Here is a 21277-nt window from a genome sequence, read left to right on the forward strand (position 1 = left end):
CTCCTGTTCGGAGGCACATCAACATCAATACGTGCATCGCACGTTGGAGGAAGAGTTTGGCCAAATAATGTAGAAAGGATGGAATTCACAATTAAGTGAGGAGAACCGAGAACAGTTTCATTTGCAATTTACATTCGACTTTATTTGTGAATAGCTCTAACATGTTTACTAATATATATGCGTGCCTTAATATTTTTGTTAAAATAAAAGTTTGGTGCATTATTTTCTCGATTCGGTAGTCCATATCCCCCAGACACGGATATTAGTAATACCTAAAGAGCGAGTCTAACAGCTACATTTACCTGCTGTAAAGAATACAGAAGTTAGAAATCGAAATACTTAGTTATTGCCCACTCTGCCACTTTAATATCATATTCTTCCACATTAGCCTTCAATCCACACTAGCCTATGTGATTTTAATAATTGGGCTGTCCACAGTTCGTTACACCTTTTTAGTATCGATGTTATTATGACAGCTCCAATCCAATTTTTCTTTTTCTTTTCTGTGGTATGTTAAAAATTAGTTGCTCGTCGATTTTATAGCATCAAAGCAGTATTTATGGCGAACAATAGCGTGATGTCTTCTTCATTTTCATCACCACCCATTAACGAATACAACCATATGAGGTTTTCACGGATAAGCTTTCAAATTGTCTATCAATTTCCAGCACACTCATATTATTTTAACAACACACTCAAACTTTTGCAACTTGTCCAATAGGTCATCAACTTGAATATAATTTTTCTTTCAAGCCGAGAGGCAATTTTTCGTTCAACTTTAACCGCTGAGCAAAGCTTTGACATTTATATAATATGCAATTATTATTATTATGTTTTATTTTTTTAATCCCTTGTTACGTTTTGGTAATAATTTTCAGCTCTCTAATATAGCAACAATTGCAATTTGTATGCTCTTGTTAAATTAGGGTGTATGTATGGACGAGTATGTATGCACAATACTTTTGGCAATAAAATACTAACCTAATACAAACAAATGTTGTCTGATTTTTTTGTCTTTAAGAATGTAATGATTCCATTAACCAAAACGTTGTCTACCTTTTCTTTTCACCAGCTGGAAGTACGCTGGGGGCGTCAGGATCCCTTCGTTTGTTTTTCGCTTGCGCCTCCGCTTCTTCTAGCCACGCCTGTAGTATTGGTTTCAACGCAATCATGTTGTTGTGAGACAGAGTGAGACTCTCGAATCGGCAAATCGTACTTTGAGAAAGTGCCCCCACTCCAGGTAACTTTAAATTCGCTAAAGCTTTACCTACATCAGCTTGCGTTACGCCTATAGCAAAATGGGGTTGAGTTGATGTTAGCAGCACAATTCAAGTACCCTTTACCTAACTTTATTCTTCGTTGTTTAAATCTTTCTGCGAATGCTTCTAATTCTCTAGGATCCGTATCAGTGTCTGGATGCAGACCCGCCGCAGCTACTGCCGCTGATATAACGGGGTGATGTATTGCAGAGTGTCCATGATCTGAAAATATATCACTTAAAGTTGACACGTTGAACTCTTAAATTATGGATTTACTCGAAGAATGCCCACTTAGAGCGCCTGGATGATGATGACTTATCATATGGTTCATACTGTGGTAAGAACCATGCAAATGTTGATGAGTTGGTGTCAATGACGTCTCTGACATGGGCGCTAACGTTGTCATTGGTCCCGTTGGGTCCAACATTTCCAATTGGTCCATCGAATGATGCATCTGAAAGTGGACGAAGACATATCTTATATTTAAAGTGGCATATGCTTCGCTAGCTAATTATTTACTTTCTTAGAAGTTTCAGTTCTCAGTATTCTAAAGTCTAATTAAAATGAAAGGAAAGTGCTTAAAAATTGTGTGGTGTTTCAAACAGACGTTCCAGAAGTTTTTAAGTGAGCTGCCTAGACAAATTAATTACCAGTTATTAATGTTGATTATATATAGATATATAATGGGAACCAGGAATGCACCTGTATCCAATTTCAAATGATTGAGATAACTGCATGGTATATTCTCAGTTCGAATAAATATGCAATAAATCTGAAACTATTAAAGTAAAGGGTTTGTTTACTTTGGAAGGAAATAACTACACATAATACCTTCCTCATTTTTTTAAAAATGTCAAAAAATGTAGACCAAATATTTTGGTGTTACCATAAAAGTTTCCAGGATTAGCCTATCGCCAATTATTTCTGTCATGAATCAGCTGCTCGCTAACTCCTGCGATTCTTTTAAGAAACACAAGCATGTACAAAAATCGAAGGTATCAACAACTTCTTAAGAGTGTGCAGAGCGTTCGCATTGGCATGCAGAACGTTCTAATTATAAACATTAAGATGGAATAAAAAATGTAGTATGCATGCATTTTATTTGAATATCCTTATATGTATGTATTTACATACAATGTACATGTATACATGAACACATAGTTCCATTCGAGTAAAAGCATCAATGTAAATCGAATACGTGGGAGGGGTAATGAAAAAACAACAACGCCAAATGCAGCAATCAACCATAACAAAAGTCACCATGAATATTTGGACGATATGCACTGTAACATTGCTGAAAAGGGGAAGCTCTTCAATTATACACCAATCCCAGATCAAAGCTGTTGTTATTGGTATCAACTTCGCTCCAGCCCCGGTTGTACCTGAATTTAGTACGTCGGCGCATTGCAGCCACCCCTGTTATATATGTGCATTGGTATACATATATCCTTATAGATTCGTGATACGTGAGTACATATGTATGTACATATATAAGTAACTTAACATTCTGCGGAAATCTATTTTGTGGTTGGTTGAAACCTCAGGAAATGTTTATATGTATGTTCGTTGGAATATTTATACAAAATATGTATATGCATACATGTATGCCTCTACATATTTAAATTATACTCTATTGATTTGAACTACATACAATTCAATAATAATGATGAATTAAAAAGCACCAAGTCCGACTTTTTTAAACTTTTCCTTTATTTAAGACACGAAATAAGTCTGGATGTTTTTACAAACTAGTATAAGTATATAAATTAGGAGTATCGATTATTCTTTGTATATTATAGCATCTAGTTGTATAATACCACTCCTGGATGTGGGAATTCCATTTTCTTAACTTCCTTTAGTTGTGTCAGCTCTCGCACAGTAAGAAAATCAATGGCATAATGAGGTTTTGCTTTGAGTACATATGTATGTAAGTATAAAATACGCTCATGGCCGGAAGCACATAACCGGAATATGGAAAGGGATCCTACTGCCGGAAAAAACATTTTCTATTGTATAGTAAGATTAAATTTAAAATCAAACACACAGTTCATGCACATTGTACGTACGCAGCCTGAAAGGGCAATCAAATAATAGGCGTATTCTAAACGATATTTAAACCAGATATTACAGTTTGTGAATGAAGGCTATCGCGGCGAAGTTAATAGGGCTGAATTTGTTGACATTCTTTGCTTTGTCATAAACAAAGTTATTATATTTTTGAACACTTAGTAAACCACAGCTGAATAAAAATATTGCATACTTTTATGCTGCAAACTATTTGAAGAGGGTTGCCAAAGAATATTTTTAAGTGAAAAATAAAATTGAATAAATATCACGAAAAATTAAAAGCAATGTTGGTTGGCCACTACCCGCCCATTGGGGGCGGTGGAAATCAAAAACAACAACACCATTTACAACAAATATATCAAAATACTCCCAAATCCACTTTTTTGCTGCAAAATATGCAAATGCTACAAAAAGCAACAAGAAGAAATTTCAAATTCGCAAATTGCGTCAAATAGTTCGAAGACAAATGTGCAGCAACAAATGCAACAGCAGGCAAACTCGATAGCCCAAATCCGTCAAAAATAAGATAAATTGGATGAATATTGGCAGGATAGCTCTGGGCCCACCCAGAACAAATTTTCTTCTCTAGAAATTCAAGATGTGGAAAATCCTAAACCCCCTGATAAAACTCCAAGACCCCGCCAATATTTGTTGACAAAGTCAACAACATTACGCCGGCGATGTTGCTTCTAAAGGAAGTTGCCCAAAACTCTTATGATTTGAAGCTAATTAATAGTAACAGCCAACAGGTCAACAGTCATTTACCTCAGAAGCATACAAAGTTATTGTGACCCTACCGGAGGAAAAATAAACGGAATCATACACTTATAAATTCAAGTAGGAAAGAAACTTTAAGGTAACAGTCAAAAATATGCACCCTCCCATTTCCACAGAAGATATTTCACAAGAGCTGAAAGAGCTTGGCCATTCAGTCGAAAATATCTACAACATCAAAGATAGGAGCATCAAAAAGCTACTCCCTAAGTTCATTGTCGAGCTGAAGTCGAAATATTTATGAAGTAAAATATCTACTCAACACGGCAATTATCTTTGAACCCCCACGTCCGAAACGCGATATTACCCAATGCTCTAAATGCCCACTAAAACCTTCTCTCACAAAAACCAGTTTTTATCAAATGCGCTGGAGACCACTTATGCGCAGACTGCTCTCGTAAAAACAAAACGGACTACGTAAAATGCGTCCTATGCGCAGGAAATCACCCAACCATTTATAAAGGGCGTATTGGGTACAAAAACTTATAAAAGCTCAAATACCCGCCACTGGGAAAAGAAGATGAGAACCCTGCATCTTTCGCCCAGCCCCTAAGTTCATCCAAACCCATACCTGTCACTCAGCCGCCCAAGCACAACCTGAACTCGCTTTCATACTCTCAAGTAATCAAAATTAACCCACAAATTACAAGTGCTCCTTCAAGCTATAACATACAATGCACCCCGATAAAAACCCTCATTCTGGCTCTGCTATTCTCGTAATAGCTATATTACAGCATAAATTCTTACTGTAATAAACTATTCAAGCCACAAATATTGTTGTGGAAAACTCGAAAGGTACACTCACAATCTCATCAGTATACAGCCCACGATTTGATTGACTTTTGCGTAGCGAAAGGCATTCCCGCTAGTGAAGTAGCCTGCAATTCATGTTATGAATTATCCTCCGATCACTCTCCCGCAATGATCGCTCTAACTGCTGACTCCACAATACAAAAACCGATTGGTTTTACTTGCGGACACTAATAACTTCAACAATTAACCTTAAGCATCCACTCAAATGCAATGAAGATATTACAAATGCTGTCGAGCACTTCAATAGTTCCCTTCAACGTGCCGAATGAAACTCAACACCGTTCCTCACCAAGCGATAACACACATAATTATATCTGGTGGTTAAAGATAAATTAAAAGAAAAACGACAGACAATAATAACACGGCAAAAATGTATTTTAAGGAATACAACACACAACTCTCGAACGATCTCAGTAACCTCGACGCAACCCCCTGGCACTGACTGAAAAAAAACAGTATATTGCAATAGCACAGCCGCATTTCTTGACATATCCCAAGCCTTTGCCTGCGTTTGGCATGACGGATTGCTATGCAAAATAAAAGACACTCTACCGACATTTCTTTGTTAAGCAAAACGAAGAACACTATGCCCTCTGTGAACTTCAAACTATGTGAACTATTAACTCAAAAACTTAGTAAATAGACCAACTTACAAAATTATTAATATCCCGAATGGCAGAGCTTGGTCCTAATTATTTCTGTGGGAATGAAATTACCATCAATTACAAATTACAAGGAATTGTATTTATTAATCGATTCCTTCAGTTCACAGTAAAGTAATTGATTACTTTTTCAATTTCTTAGAAGTAATTTTAAAAGTTTTTTTTTTCAATTCCTAATTGGAAATAATTATGTGTTAGTAAGAGTATTGTAATAAGTATGATACTTCGCAGCGGAGTCAAGGACCTGGATTTTCAAAAAATTTAACAATATAGCATCTCAGAAAAGATTCACGCGCCAATTATCATCATCATCATCATCATGATATATATATACACCACACTAAAATATTTAAACCCCTTTTTTGAGTGTATCGTTTTGAAGGGAATATCAACATAACCGTTTTTCTGCGGACCACAAACGCCAAGAGAATGAAATTTGATACAGTTACACAAATTGGCAATACCTCTATGTATTATGGTGAAAAGTGGTAGATATTGGAAAAGGGCCATAGCAGCTCCCATGCAAACTGAAAGCTTCATATATTGTAGTTTTACCTGGAACCACTTTTGCTAAGCTGCAGAAATTTCATACAATTCCATAAATTGCAAAAGCCGTACTAAAGGCTCAAAGCTTTAATTGGAAAAGGAAATTGGAAAATGAGGAAAGGTACCTCGCCCATAAATTTAAATCTCATATCGCGTGTGCAAAATAAATAAATCAAGGAAATTTTAAAATCTTAACAATTTTTTATTTATAATCAAAGTCAACTGATTTGAGATCTGTTTCTGTTTTTTTTTTGTGTTAGGTTACAACATTTGTGATTAACATTCCTACTAAAATCTTAAAGTTACGTTTGAGTGAATCTACCTCTGCACATGTTTTCGATTTAATTTGATTCAATGGTGCGCAAATATTCTAAAGAAAGCAGCCGTTTACGAGTGTCATGAACGCTTCAGAAGAGATCGTGAGTCCATCGAAGGTGCCAAACGTAGTGGTCGTCGACATCAAAAACTGATGATTTGACCAACAACCGCAAGCTTTAAGAGAGCTGGAAGAGGACTTATGCATCAGTTCAGACTGTTGTAGTTAATGACTTGGGCTTGCGGCTTGTTGCTGCAATGTCGTTCCCAAATGACCTAAATTTCATGCAAAAAAGGGACCGCGTTGATATCGCCAAATGCATGATTTTCAAGGAGACGCGCCGCTTTATGAGTACGACACGCAATCCAGTCATCAGCGAGTGACTGGAAAGCTCCGAATAAACAAAGACAAAAAAACTCGACGTTTTCAGTTAAAAAATAGTAATTCGCCAAAGAAAGGATTTGTGAGAAAACAACTCGTGGATTTTGCACCATAATAACGCACCGTCGGACAGTGCCATCATTATCCATTTTTTACTAAGAACGAAACGAAAACCATCCAACAGATAGAGTTTTAGAAATGTTTCGAGGGCTTGATCAAATGCTGGCATAAGTGTGCTGCAGTTGATGAGTGTATTTTGAAAGTGACAATATCACTTTTAAGGAATAAACTTTTGTTTTGAATTTTCTGAATATATTCCGGACACTTTTTTATCAAGGCAAAAATGTGTTAATGATAGCAAAACAATGGCAAAACTACCTGAATTGAATTTCGAATAGCTCTCACGTCCACTGTGAGTGAAGAGTGATTATAAAGTAAAATTTCGATTCTTAGCATTTTCTAAATTATTCAGTACACAGATTATCACAAAAAATGTATCTTTTACGAAAATGTATTTTGAAATATACGCAGTATTCAATAACTCAGTATACATATATACATATATGCTCTAGACTATCGGCTATGTTTTCATACAGAATCTTGAAGGTATAGAATGAAATATAATTTAAATTAGGTTTGTGATCCTTTTATATTTTAGGTCTCTTAGTGGCAAATGATGAACCTTTATATAAAACTCTATAAATAATATAATATTTCTAAAGTATGGAAAGAATACCGTGCTTTGTATAGTATGTACAAAATTTGAAATTTTGCGTCATATGGTTTTTGCTGATGTATGCATATATTGATACCAAATATAATATTTCCCTATTAGAATGGCTTTTGGACTTCTTCAAGGTATGTCTACTATGGCCAACATCAATAATATGATGTTGATACTTTATAATTCACCCTTAGATTATTTTGCCTCGCAACTAAAATACTTCTACTGCTTAGAATTTATTGTTGTAGTGTCAGAACTATACACTTATTATTCCTCTATGCATTGATCCAGCATCACTTATCTTTTTAAAAGATACCTTCGCGGTAGCTTTCACTGATGCTGCTTTGGTAGCATTCAGGAAAAATCTCAAGTAGGGTGGCCACATTTTATTAAAATGTTTTATTACATTGTGTTTTGTTTACTTACAACATCCACAATAAAAATATTTAACCTGTGTTGTTATCAAAATATACAAAATAAAAATCAGATATTGAGATAGCCGAAATTTGAGCTCGATTAAACGACGTTAACTGGCATATAGTATGGAGCCATAACTCCAGAACGGTAAATAATAAAAATACGCTTAATATCTCAAAAGAAAGCTAATGTTGTTCTTAAATTTAATTTATATTCTATACATAATTGTTGTTATTTAAAGTCAAACCGAGTTACAACAGCATTTAGGCCTAAAAACGTGACTTGGTACCAGTAGGAGCCAGTTTTGGAGTATTCTACGAATTTTACGGACTTTTACATAATCTGTCTCGGAATTAATATTTTTGTGTTATAAAGTATTTTGGAGCACAATTTTCAAGCTTAAAGAGCCTTTTGTTTAAATTTAGTCCGAGGGACCCGTTTGACAGGTAAAAAGGAGGGTGAATCTAATTTCTACTTTATGGATGGTGATTTTACTTTATCGTACAACCGACCTTATATTTTTTCAGTTTAGTTTCTAAAGTGCCTTTGAGCTGGTTAGATCTAACAATTAGTAAAGATATTTGAACGTTTTTCTTTTTTAATTTCCCAAGTGTGAGTGTTACTGTTTTTATACCTATTAAAGTTATTTACCCATTGAACTCCGAAAAGGCATCCACATCAGGTGTACAAAGATAATAATAGATTTTTTTTAAAAGATTAGGTACCTATTAATAATGTTTTTTTTTTTTTTTTGTTTTTTTATTGGCGCGTACACCCTTCTTTTGCGTGTTTGGCCGAGCTCCTCCTCCTATTTGTGGTGTGCGTCTTGATGTTGTTCCGCAAATGGAGGGACCTACAGTTTCAAGCCGACTCCGAACGGCAGATATTTTTTTATGAGAAGCTTTTCCATGGCAGAAATACACTCGGAGGTTTGCCATTTCCTGCCGAGGGGCGACCGCTATTAGAAAAAACTTTTTCTTAATTTTTGATCTTTCACCGAGATTCGAACCGACGTTCTCTCTCTGAATTCCGAATGGTAGTCACGCACCAACCCATTCGGCCACGGCGGCCGCTTAATAATTAGAAGTAGGGAATTTGGCCGCCGTAGCCGAATGGGTTGGTGCATCTGCCGTTCGGAGACGGCTTGAAACTGCAGGCCCCTCCATTTGTGGAACAACATCAAGACGCACACCACCAATAGGAGGAGGAGCTCGGCCAAACACCCAAACAGGGTGTACGCGCCAATTATATATATTACTATTCTGCTAAAACGACAAGTTTTTATAGACATTTTTTCTCTTTCTTTTGTTGTTTCTTAAGGACGGATGATGAAGACAAGTTCGAAGAAGGAGAAAAAGAAGAAAATGAAGAAGATACTGATATAGCTGAGTGTGGTGTTAAATTAATAACCGACTTTAACAACCTTTCCTGTCCTGCAAGTTGTAAGCAAATGCCGAGCATTATACCCTGACGTTTCAAAAACTACTACTTTAGAATAGATTAGATAACTATGTAAAATTGTCAACTCGTATAAGTACTATGTCTGTGTCTGTTTTGTATATTTTAAAATAAAGAGTATCCTTAGACTTTGGTTAGGTTAGCCTGGTTGGCAATAAGCCACGCGATACCTTTATGAATACTGAAAGTAGACATCATGTAGGATGTCAGCGCTTTTGGCGAATCTACGCAGAGCTGGGAGATCCGCTTTTGAGACGTCCTCCAGACCCTCAAACAATAGGGCTCCCAGGTTAAACGCGTTTTTAATAATGCTGGACAGACGCACAGAATGTGCTCTAAAGTTTCCTTAACCTCCTCTCTGCATTTCCTGCATTTGTGCGTGTTAGCAATCCCTATCTTGTACGCATGTGCAGCCAATAGATTATGGCCTGTTAGCTTACCTATAATAGCTCAGCAGTCCTTTCGCGAGAATGTAGGTACGAAATGAGTCAGTTTTTTGTCGTTAGTTCTACAAATAACTTTTGCTGTTTTGCATGTGGTCAAATTAGTCCAGCTAGCTTCCAGTAGTTTTTTCATTCCCCATAACTATTTCGTTCCCCATAATGGCTTTGTGATCAGGTATCTAATAGATATGCAGCCTACTGTTTGCGGCTAGCCTTTCTATGGCCTCCCTGCTCCGTTGAACATTTTTAGACTTAATACAAGATGAGCTAATTGTTTTTATTGCTGCTTGACTGTCCACGTATATATTAATTGTTGAGTTCTTTCTTGTGCTTCTGTAGGCTAGCGCGGCTTTCCCCACAGCAAAAACTTCTGCTTGGAAAATATTGCTGTGGTATGGCAGCTTGATATGCTGCCTTATCCCTAGCTTTGAGCAGTAAATGCCCGCTTCCACTCCGTTTAACGTTTTAGAGCCGTCTGTATAGATGTGAAAAGTCCTATGGCGAGGCTTCTACAGGTGAATACTCCCGCAGCCACTAATCTTCTCGCGGATTTAGCTGTCAGGATTTCCGCCATAAGATCAATAAGTGGCATGTTGAGTATCATTTCCAGCGCCGCCGTTGGAGTGGTTTTCATCGCTCCTATTATGCACAGAGCAGCAACTCGCTGAATCCTTTCCAGTTACATTAAGTATGCCAGTTTTTTTGTCGCCGTCTACCATACTAGGGCCCCATACAGCAATATCGGTCTAACTACTGCCGTGTCGCACCAATGCATCAGAGAGGGTGATGCAACGCAATACTGGCATGATCTTTGAGAAGTAGTTCGTTGTTGCCTAGCTTCGGAAAGTTCCACGCCGGGACCTTGTACTTTCCAATATACCAAAGAAAGCAAAATGTATCACTTAATAACAAAATATATGATATTAAGGTACCTAGTGGTACCAGGTCACGTTTTCTCGTTAACTCGGTTGGACTTAAAATAACAACAATTATGTATCGAATATAAATTTTGAAGAACAACATTAGCTTTCTCTTGAGATATTAAGCATGTTTTTATTATTTACCGTTCTGGAGTTATGGCTAGTTATCGTCGTTTAATCGAGCTCAAATTTCGGCTATCTCAATATCTGGAAAGGGGAATCGGTTTGTGGGGTTCAGACGAACAAAATTTCGACATTTTTTCCCCTCTATGAGATCTGGTCCCCGTAATGGCCACTGGTATATAAAGTGTGGTCCAGATCAAATTAAGTACTTACTAGTTTTAAATCTATTATATCCTTACGTATGAACTCATAATTATTTAAACACAGTCGTTCAATGAAACAATTTCTGTTTTATCTAATACTATGAACTTTTCCAGATAACATGTTTAAGGCAATGTATGATAACTATAGAATTCATTGTATTGTTCATAGGGAACAGGGTTGTGGTTAAAATAAAGCGTTTCATTATCACTAAATCTTCAGTTTTTCAGTACTTTAACTATCCGCTTATTGCATTAATTATTTAGTGCATTTTGCCCTGCCTGATAGTGGGTCATAAATTAAAGAGAGAAAAACATCTACACAAAATGCATATTTTTGCTGTTTTTTTTTAGATATGTAAAAATTTCTCTTTTAGATTATCCATGCTCCTTTAAAGTTCTAATAACGATAATTAGTAAGTTTTCCATTTTTACTAATATGATTAGCAGTAAGTGCTGATCCGTCGCGTTAGCCGAAGAAGTTGTTGCATGACTACCATTCAGTTTCGAAACCCGTTCTAGGCTTGAAACACCAATTAATAGAAAAGGTTTTATCTAATAGCAGTCGCCCCTCGGCAAACCTCTGAGTATATTTCCGCCATGAAAAAAATGCCTCATAAAAAACCTTCTGTCGGTCAAAGGCAGCGAAAAACTGCAGGTCCCTGTACAACAATCTCAAGAGGCGCACCACCAATAGGAGGAGGATCTAAGTATGTCAAATATCCAAAATGTATTATTTGACTTGTATATTGTTTGAAAAAGTAAAAAATAATGGAATCGTATTAATAATAGTGCTTCGAACAAAGTAAAAATTGCTTCGAACAAAGTAAAACTATTAAGTGTTGGGGAATAAGTTCGTAGCGTTTTTAGTGTTAGCGAAGACTTTTATTTGAACAAAAAACAATAATTACATCAATAAGTTAATCAAATTGTTGATGCTGTCCAATTTGTTGATTCCGTTCCGTCCAAAATCACCTGGTCTGGTGTGAAAGAAGTTGTTGAGCCAGTTTTTAAGGACCTTTTTGTTATCGAAAGTAACGCGCTTCATGTTACTACGTAGGTGGCGGGCGAGGTGCTGAGAAGCAATCTGAAAGCGACTGTCTTTATTTTTTTCGTTGAGCTCGTGAGGCACCCAGGCTCCCAATTTTTTGGTAAATCCCATTGAATGAAGGTGATTCAGAATTGTTTTATGGTTTGGCGGCCGTTTTCCTTCAAAGATATTTGAGACGTTCTTCTTCCAATTCAGAAGGCCTGCGGGACGTATCATCGACGTCAAGGTCGCCATTTTTGAACTTTGCAAACCATTTCCGTTCAGTAGACTCTCCTGTGTCGTAGGAGCAAAATGTCCGCGGCTGCTTCGGCAGCCTTTTGACCTCGATAAAAAGCAAAGAAGAGCGGGTATCGAAAATGTTAATTTGGATATTCCATTTCTAAGCCTCAAAACTAATAAAACATTAAATAATAGTTTTGTAGAGCAGAAATAGTTCTTTCAAAAGAATACCTTTCGCCAAAAAGCAAACAAATCGTTGTAAAATAAAAGAATATTTTCAATAAATTCGTATGAATAACAAGTAAATTTAGTTGACCAGGCAGCAGAGCGGATCATAAAATTGATCTATTCTGGCTTTTGTCATGTTTTTTGTGCAGCTTGCGCGCTGAGTTTAAGTTCTATCAGTTGGCGATTCTTGCATGGATAGGTGATTTCTTTGCTGAAAAATATATTTAATTTAGTTCGTAAACATGTTTTATATTCTAGCAGTGCCAGTGCGAAAATTAAATCATGTTCATATAAAAAAGGCTATAAATAAATGGCATATTGCAAAAAATATAATGTAAAGGGAGGCGGTTGCTTCGCCGCCGTAGCCGAATGGGTTGGTGCGTGACTACCATTCGGAAATCAGAGAGAGAACGTCGGTTCGAATCTCGGTGAAACACCAAATTAAGAAAAACATTTTTCTAATAGCGGTCGACCCTCGGCAGGCAATGGCAAACCTCCGAGTGTATTTCTTCCATGAAAAATCTCCTCATAAAAAAAATATCTGCCGTTCGGAGTCGGCTTGAAACTGTAGGTCCCTCCATTTGTGGAAAAACATCAAGACGCACACCACAAATAGGAGGAGGAACGCGGCGTACACGCCAATTATATATATATATAGGTGGGTGCTCCCTATGGTGATTATACTTCCAGTTTAACTAAACTAGTCGCAAGAGTCAATGCTGTCTACTTGCACCTACGTTTTTTTAAACGCGATGACAACAAAATAAAACGTCTAGATGTTTCAGTAAACTATGCGTATAATTTATTGGTCGCAGTACAACTGAATTTAATATACATATCTTAGTCTTTTGAATCAAGTAAAAAAAATTACAGTTAAAGTAAGTATGAATTATGTTAGCAAATAATATAATAAAAGGATTGAAGAATTCAACGTAAAGTTAACATATTGTATGTTTAAAATAACATATAATTAAAAGTGAATCGTAAAATAAATACATTGATACTTCTAGCTCTCTGGCTCTAAAATTTTCCCGGTGATTATCGTGGGCGAAGAACTCTAGTTGATTTCTCGAGGTCATTGCGGGTGCCTGGTATTTTGTTGTGTGGAACAGGTTATGCTTCCTCACTTTTAGATGTTATGCGTGTAGGTGTGCATGTTGTTTTTGGTTGTCCTCGTTTTCTGTGGAGATATTTTGGATCTACTTATACATCAGGCCCTTGATATGCTGTCAATTTCACTTAAAACGGTTGTTGCTAAAGCTTATGATGAGGCCTCTTTCAGTGCAAATAAATACACATCAATTTTCCACAAGTATCCAACGATTGCCTTTGACAGTAAAAAGCAAGAGACAAGTCAAGCGCAACTATCTCAAGCCTTTGTTTGCATGATACTGTTTGAATTAGGCCGGCTGGTTTCATATTCGTAGTCTTATAAAGGGTTTTCCAATAACAGGTGTTAGGTGTTAAACAAAGGGAGATGCGTAACGATTTTTTATGGCCGGAATTGGATGGTATTGATCTGGACAACGTTTATTTTCAACAAGACGGCGCTACGTGCCACACAAGCGAAGAAATCATTGATCTTTTACGGGAAAAGTTTCCGGACCATGTTATCACTCGAAAAGGCGATCACAATTGGCCTCCGAGATCTTGGGATTTAACACCTTGTGACTTTTTTCTTTGGGGCCACGTGAAAGAAAAGGTCTACACCAACAGCCCAGGGTCGATTCAAGACCTCAAAGATGGAATTCGTGAAGCTATCGAGGACATAGGGCAGCCACTTTGCAATTTGGTTATGGAAAATTTCATGAAAAGGATATTGTCCTGTAAGCTTGGTCGTGGTGGTCATTTTCCTGATGTTATTTTCCACTATTAACTATTTATTTAAAAAAAATACCATTTTTCTTTGAATATCAAAAAAACACCTCTTATTGGAAAACCCTTTATTTATCACACACAACGCAAGATTTCGAAAAATTGGATATTTTTCCGCGCAACTTATGCCAAAAATATTGTGGGGTGATTGGTCTAATCGTTCAACCCCTGCCATAATGTTTTGCGTTGGATCAGCACGAAATTTGCTTAAAACAGTTTCTCTTAAACCTCTAGATACTACAAGTTGACCATTTTTTGAATCTTCTTCGGATCAAAAACGATATAGCACGCCATTCAGCATAATGTATCGATTTGCTTATCTTGGGGCATTTTCATCATCGTTTTCTAATAACTCAATTACTGCGATAACTCAATTTCCCAGGAAATCCTTTTGCAAAATAGTTGATATTAGCTTTATTCTCAGAAGGTGATGAGCGAGACAGCATGTGTGCTATATTCTTTTGTTTACATACCTACTCTGTAATAAAATTATAAATTATACATTTGAAGATGTAAAACTAAAGATGTGTAGCTGACAAGGCGCCCAGTAGGGGTATTTAAACTAAAAAGCCATCTGATGATCAGTTTTTAATGTTACTTCTGTACCTTCAATATATTCACAAAACTTTTGTATGGCCTATACTACTGCATAATGCTTTTCTGATGACCACTTACACCGCACGTTCTTCTTTGTTAGTGCTGATAATCGTTATGTCACATCCGCAAAGTTTAGAATAAATCGCCGATACCAAGAGCATCTTTGCATCTTTGTTCGATTTTGGCACTTAAGAATTGCGCCAGTTTTTTAACTGCCGACTTTTGTTGTCAAAATATGCCCAAGGTAGCTACTTTATTTTTGCTCGGCAGAAAATTCACTTTGACATATTCAAATGGAATCCGTAATATCTTAATTTTGGAAGAGTTTAATGCAAATCCCGTATGTGAGATTCAAAATGCCTTCAACATTTTATAATAACACCTAAATAGGCGAGTATTAGGATATGTGGCAACCCAGATCGGAATTTAACGATGAGACTCTGGAAAGTGGTTGTCCGAACGGCATTCTATTAAAAATAAAAAGTCCAAAATGAGTCGCAAATGTAGTTATTGACTTATTTGCTGGTGCCATTTTGATTTGCCAATATCCGGATTTTAAATCTATAGTGGGCATAAAAGGAGTAGCTTTTGCAGCGTGCAACAAATCATCCATACGCGGTAATGGATATGTGTCTTTTGTAGTAATGTCATTCATGCGCTGATAGGCGCCAGTACGGATGATATCGGTAGTATACCATCCCTTCATTAGGACGTAATTTCATTTCAATGGAGGTTATATCATGATAATTGCTTACTTTCTCTTTAACTTTATTATTCCTCTTTACCCATTTCCTTGGAGGAAATAAATCGTTTTGTTCCGGCATTACGTAGTCTGAATGAATATTAGCTGTGAAAATGTCACATATATGCTGAGTATGTACTTTCTATATTACTGTTGAAAGAATCGGCTCTCACATTATTTGTTTTGGAACCAGGACATAAAATCGTTCAATATGTCGGTATTACGAGTACTAGTACTTAGGCATGCATTTGTTTCAACTAGTGACACATAATTTTCGATTTTTGTTGGATGCTTCTTAAATTCCAAGATTGTATTACGATAACTTATAAACCATGTTCGATGGACAAGATCTATTCCTAGCAGCGTACGTTTGTTCTTAACATTTGATAACCAAATAAAGCGTATGTGTTTGAAGCTTTGCCAAACAAAAATATCTACGATTGTGGAGCAAACTATCTGCTGACGAACCACTCCGTCTGCTAGTTTAATTTCAACGATCCCCTCCAATGTATTATGCTTCTCACTAGGTCTTTCATTTTCATTTTCAGCAGAATCCAAATACGTTCGAACTTTTAAACCACTTATATTTATATTGAAGGTTGACCCATTCCTACCGATCACATTGGTTTGGACAGTGTTAAAATAAAGTTGTTCTGAGCTGCTAAATGGTTTTTCGTATCACAATTTGGACAGTATGTTCTATAGAATGCAACCATAGCAGTTGAACGAAGTTTCTTAACACTAGATTGCCCAAGGAAGTCATTTTGACTGCCTTTTTAGTTTCAATTAGAAAAACAATTACGTATATAATGACAGAATTTCTTAGAATTTTATAACTTTTTGTACAACATATAAATGCGTTTATTAATAATTGCAGTTTCCTCCCCCTCCTTCATTTTCGTTATATTCATATGTGTTATACCTATATTGCCCAAAAGCAGTCATTTTGACTAGTTAGGAAATTTTAAATAATCAAATGACTCTTATTGAATTGAATAAATTTCTTATATGATCAGTCCGGCTCTGTACTGAAATAACAGTTTTCATTTTACCGTTAGAGCATTTTTGGGTTGCCACCACATGATAATTTGTCGATTTGGCAGTATACTTGATAAGTTGCAGTTGCTTAATAAGCTAAAGTAGTACTTGTTATTCGGATATTTATGATACTTGTTCTAAGAAATTGTTTATTTTATTTCTTTTGTTCCCTAAGTGAGTTATTGGAAAAGCTAACAAACAAAGGGGAAGAGTGCTCCGATATAGAGTCAGATGCAACAAATTCTGAACTATCATCTGAAGATAAAGCGGATTATATTCAAAGTGAAACATCTGATACTGAAGATAGTGATGAAGAGTCGATCACCAATGATGAAAATAAAAGTGTCATCAATATGCCCAGGAAAACGTGTAGGGTGCTAAATAGTGCAGACTCTGATGAAGAAACTGAAAATATCTTTCAGGAGACCGAAACAGCTGCCGATGGTACTGTATGGTAAAAATTTGACGAAGGTGGTATTCCTGGAAGGTTACCATCTACTTGTATTTTCAAGGGTGTGAAAGGCCCAACAGGCTACGCAAAAGGGAACATTATGGCAGATAATCCTGTCAGTGCATTTTCGTTGATAATAGATAACTATATTATCAAACATATAAAAAAGTGCACAGAAGAAGGCCGCCGAAATTCGAGGAACGATTGGACAATATCATTACCGGAAATACGTGCATTTATTGTGATTTTACAAGCTCGTGGAGCTAACGAAGCAAAAAATTTAAAACTGAGTTATTTATCGTCAGCAAAGTGGGGTCCCGATTTTTTTAGAAAAACTATGGCCAGAGAAATGTTCAAGCAAATCCTACGATTTGTTCGGTTTGACAGAAGAAGCGAAATAAGTAGACGCCTACAAATAAATAATTTTACCTTGGTTTCGGAAATATGGGACAAGTTCATTAAAAATAGTCAAGCTTGCTATCAACCAGGGTAAAATATAACAGTTGACGAGCAATTATTTCCGTCAAAAGCCAGGTTCAGGTTTACCCAGTATATGCCTAATAAACCCAACAAATTTGGCATCAAATTCTGGCTTGCATCAGATGTTAGTAGCAAATATATTTTAAATGGTTTTCCTTATTTGGGGAAAGATGAACAACAACCATCGTCAATGGTTCTCAGTGAACACGTTGTTCTGAAACTTGTCGTGCCATATACAAACTGTGGAAGAAATATCACGACCGATAACTTTTTCACTAGCTTGTCACTCGCGACAAAATTATTGGCCAAAAAAACAACTCTAGTTGAAACTATTGGAGCAAACAAAAGAGAACTGCTCAAAGCAGCCAAACAAAGGAAGATGTCTCGTTTTTCCACTCTGCTATATAAATCAGAGAATTGTGTTCTTACACTATAAAGCAAACTAAATAAAAGAGTAGCTCTTCTAAATTCTAAGCATACATTTGTGAAAATTGATAAAAGTAATAAAAAAATGTTGCCGGAATCTATACAATTTTATTACAGCACAAAATGTGGAGTTGATATGACGGATCAAATGGCCAGAAAATACACAGTAAAATCTAGTTCTCGTAGATGGTCCCTCCAAATATTATTCAATATTTTAGATTTGGCTGCAATAAATGTTTGGATCCTTTACAAAGAAACGACAGAATACAAATACAACGAAAAGAGTTCTTGTTTCAATTGTCAGAACAGTTTTCCACTGAATACAGAGCTGCAAGACAGAAAAATTCATCAGAACATGAAGACCCAAAAGATCAGCTGCAACATCATCAAACGCAACCCATTCTAACAAACGCAAAATCTGTCAAATACGACTTTGCCACAACAACAAAACAAATAATATATGTGCAAAGTGTCAAAAATATGTGTACGGAAGATGTACACATAAAAAGATTTCCACCTTAATTTGCATAAAATGTACAAATAAAAATGAATAAATTTTTTTGTTTTCCAAGTGAAGTAAATTTTTTTTATTGTTAATATGTACTAATAACTGTAAATAATATAAAAAATATTAAAAATTTACTTTAAACAAATTTCTTTACACATTAGTCATTCTTTCATAATGCAGTCATTTTGACTGCTTTTGGGCAATATGGGTAAGTATATACTAACTTTCAGTCTTTCTAGTGTTAATTGTCAGCGTTGTTTTTTTCTCGGCTTCTATTTTCTTAAAACAGTTTTCGGACTTATGACTGCAGTTTTTCAAACAGTTGGGCGAATAACTACCTTTGTCGTTTCTTTTGATTTATTTCAGAGAAAATACATCAATCTGTATAAAATTCGAATACAATTTTTGTTATATTAGGTATTATTAACTACTAGCTTTAACCCACGGCCCCGCTCGCGTACGTGTAGTTTTGAGGGATTTAGGATATGTATATAAAAGAATTCAATAATTTCATAGCAAATAATTTCTTATTAATAACCATAATATTGGAGGATGGTTCCATGTGTAGAAGTCCACGCAAGTGGGGAAAGTTACTGATTGCCATTCACTTGGGAATGGCCAGGACGATTCTTCTGCATATGGTCCAAGCAGCTCACAACGGCCGGGATTAGCCCACGTATCCTCTGGGTAGCTTCCGAACACCCGTTCGGGAGTGAGCTAACGTGAGAAGGCGAAACATTCCAGGATAGCTGGTTGTGCGTTGGGTTTGGGACCCGCCACTTAAAAATCCCCCCCCCCCCCCAATGAAAAGTTTGAAAAAGCCTCGGATGAGACCTCCCTATGCTGATGACGACCCCTGCAAACGAAATAAGGAATATGATTTGAGGGCATGCACCTGGAATGTCCAGTCCCTTAATGGGGAAGGTGCCTCTGCCCGGCTGGTTGATGTCCTCGTGAGAGTAAAGGCTGACATCACTGCCATCCAAGAGATGCGATGGACGGGGCAAGGTAAGAAAACCATAGGACCTTGCGACGTCTACTACAGCTGCCATGTAAAGGAGCGCAAATTCGGTGTCGGATTTGTTGTGGGAGAGAGACTTCGTCGCCAAGTACTGTCGTTCACTCCGGTGGACGAGCGTCTCGCAACAATCCGCATCAAAGCCCGTTTTTTTAACATATCGCTACTTTGCGCCCACGCCCCGACGGAAGAGAAGGACGATGCGACCAAAGATTCTTTCTATGAGCGCCTGGAACGCTCCTATGAGCGCTGCCCCCGCCACGACATAAAAATCGTGCTTGGCGACTTCAACGCCAGGGTGGGCAAGGAGGGAATTTTTGGTCCCACAGTCGGAAAATTCAGCCTGCACAACGAAACATCCGGTAACGGACAGAGGCTGATCGACTTCGCCGGGGCCCGAAACATGGTAGTCTGCAGCACCAGATTCCAGCATAAGAAGATTCACCAAGCCACCTGGCTGTCTCCTGATCGAAAAACACGAAACCAGATCGATCATGTTGTGATAGATGGAAGACACGCTTCTAGTGTATTAGATGTACGTACGATCCGAGGGCCCAACATCGACTCGGATCACTACCTTGTTGCAGCCAAACTGCGCACACGCCTCTGTGCAGCAAAAAACGTGCATCTACCTACGCAAAGAATGTTCGACATCGAAAAGCTGCAATCACAACAGACAGCCAGAAGATTCGCCACTCGACTCTCACTCCTGCTCTCAGAGAGTACTGCCCAACAAACCGGCATCCACGAACAATGGAGCAACATTTCTCGTTCCCTACGTACCGCCGCCGAAGAAGAAATCGGATTCCGGCGAGCCCGAAAAAACAATTGGTACGACGAGGAATGTCATGCTGCCGCAGAAAGAAAGGATGCCGCCTATAGAGCCACGCTGCGATCGGGCGCAACGCGAACCATGTGGGATCGCTACAGAGAGCTGAAAAAGGAAGAGAGACGTATTATCCGAAAGAAGAAACGAGAGGCCGAAATACGTGAGTGCGAAGAGCTTGAGATGCTGGCCAACAGGAACAACGCCCGAAAATTCTACCAGAAAGTTCGGCGGCTTACAGAAGGTTTTAAGACCGGGGCGTTTTCCTGTAAGAACAAAGACGGCGAACTGGTGACTGACGTACAGAGCAATCTTAAATTATAGAGGGAACACTTCTCGGACTTATTAAACAGTGACAGCTGCGCATGTCACCGAGAAAGTGAAGATCCCGATACCCCAATCGTTGACGACGGAATTGTCGTTCCGCTGCCCGATCATGACGAGGTGAGAATAGCGATAACGCGGCTAAAGAACAACAAAGCCGCGGGCGCCGACGGACTGCCGGGTGAGCTATTCAAACATGGCGGCGAGGAGCTGGTAAGGTGCATGCATCAGCTTCTATGCAAAATATGGTCGGATGAAAGCATGCCTGCCGATTGGAATTTAAGTGTACTCTGCCCAATCCATAAGAAGGGCGATCCTGCAATTTGTGCCAATTACCGCGGGATTAGTCTTCTAAATATCGCCTATAAGGTTCTAGCGAGCGTATTATGTG

The 21277-nt window shown here is 37.5% G+C and overlaps 1 protein-coding gene across 1 annotated transcript in view; it reads right to left on the reverse strand.

Annotated features, from left to right (window-relative positions):
• LOC128858547 (inhibitory POU protein) overlaps positions 1 to 21277 on the reverse strand; it is a 154980-nt gene that overhangs the window by 38800 nt on the left and 94903 nt on the right. The window contains exons 4-6 of the mRNA XM_054094924.1: positions 1536 to 1713; positions 1344 to 1481; positions 1057 to 1288 (exon numbers count right to left, since the gene is read on the reverse strand). Coding sequence (XP_053950899.1) covers positions 1057 to 1288; positions 1344 to 1481; positions 1536 to 1713 — 548 coding nt within the window. The remainder of the gene's footprint in view (positions 1 to 1056; positions 1289 to 1343; positions 1482 to 1535; positions 1714 to 21277) is intronic.

The sequence above is a fragment of the Anastrepha ludens genome, chromosome 3, assembly GCF_028408465.1.
Source record: "Anastrepha ludens isolate Willacy chromosome 3, idAnaLude1.1, whole genome shotgun sequence".
NCBI classification, from domain to species: Eukaryota; Metazoa; Arthropoda; class Insecta; order Diptera; family Tephritidae; genus Anastrepha; species Anastrepha ludens.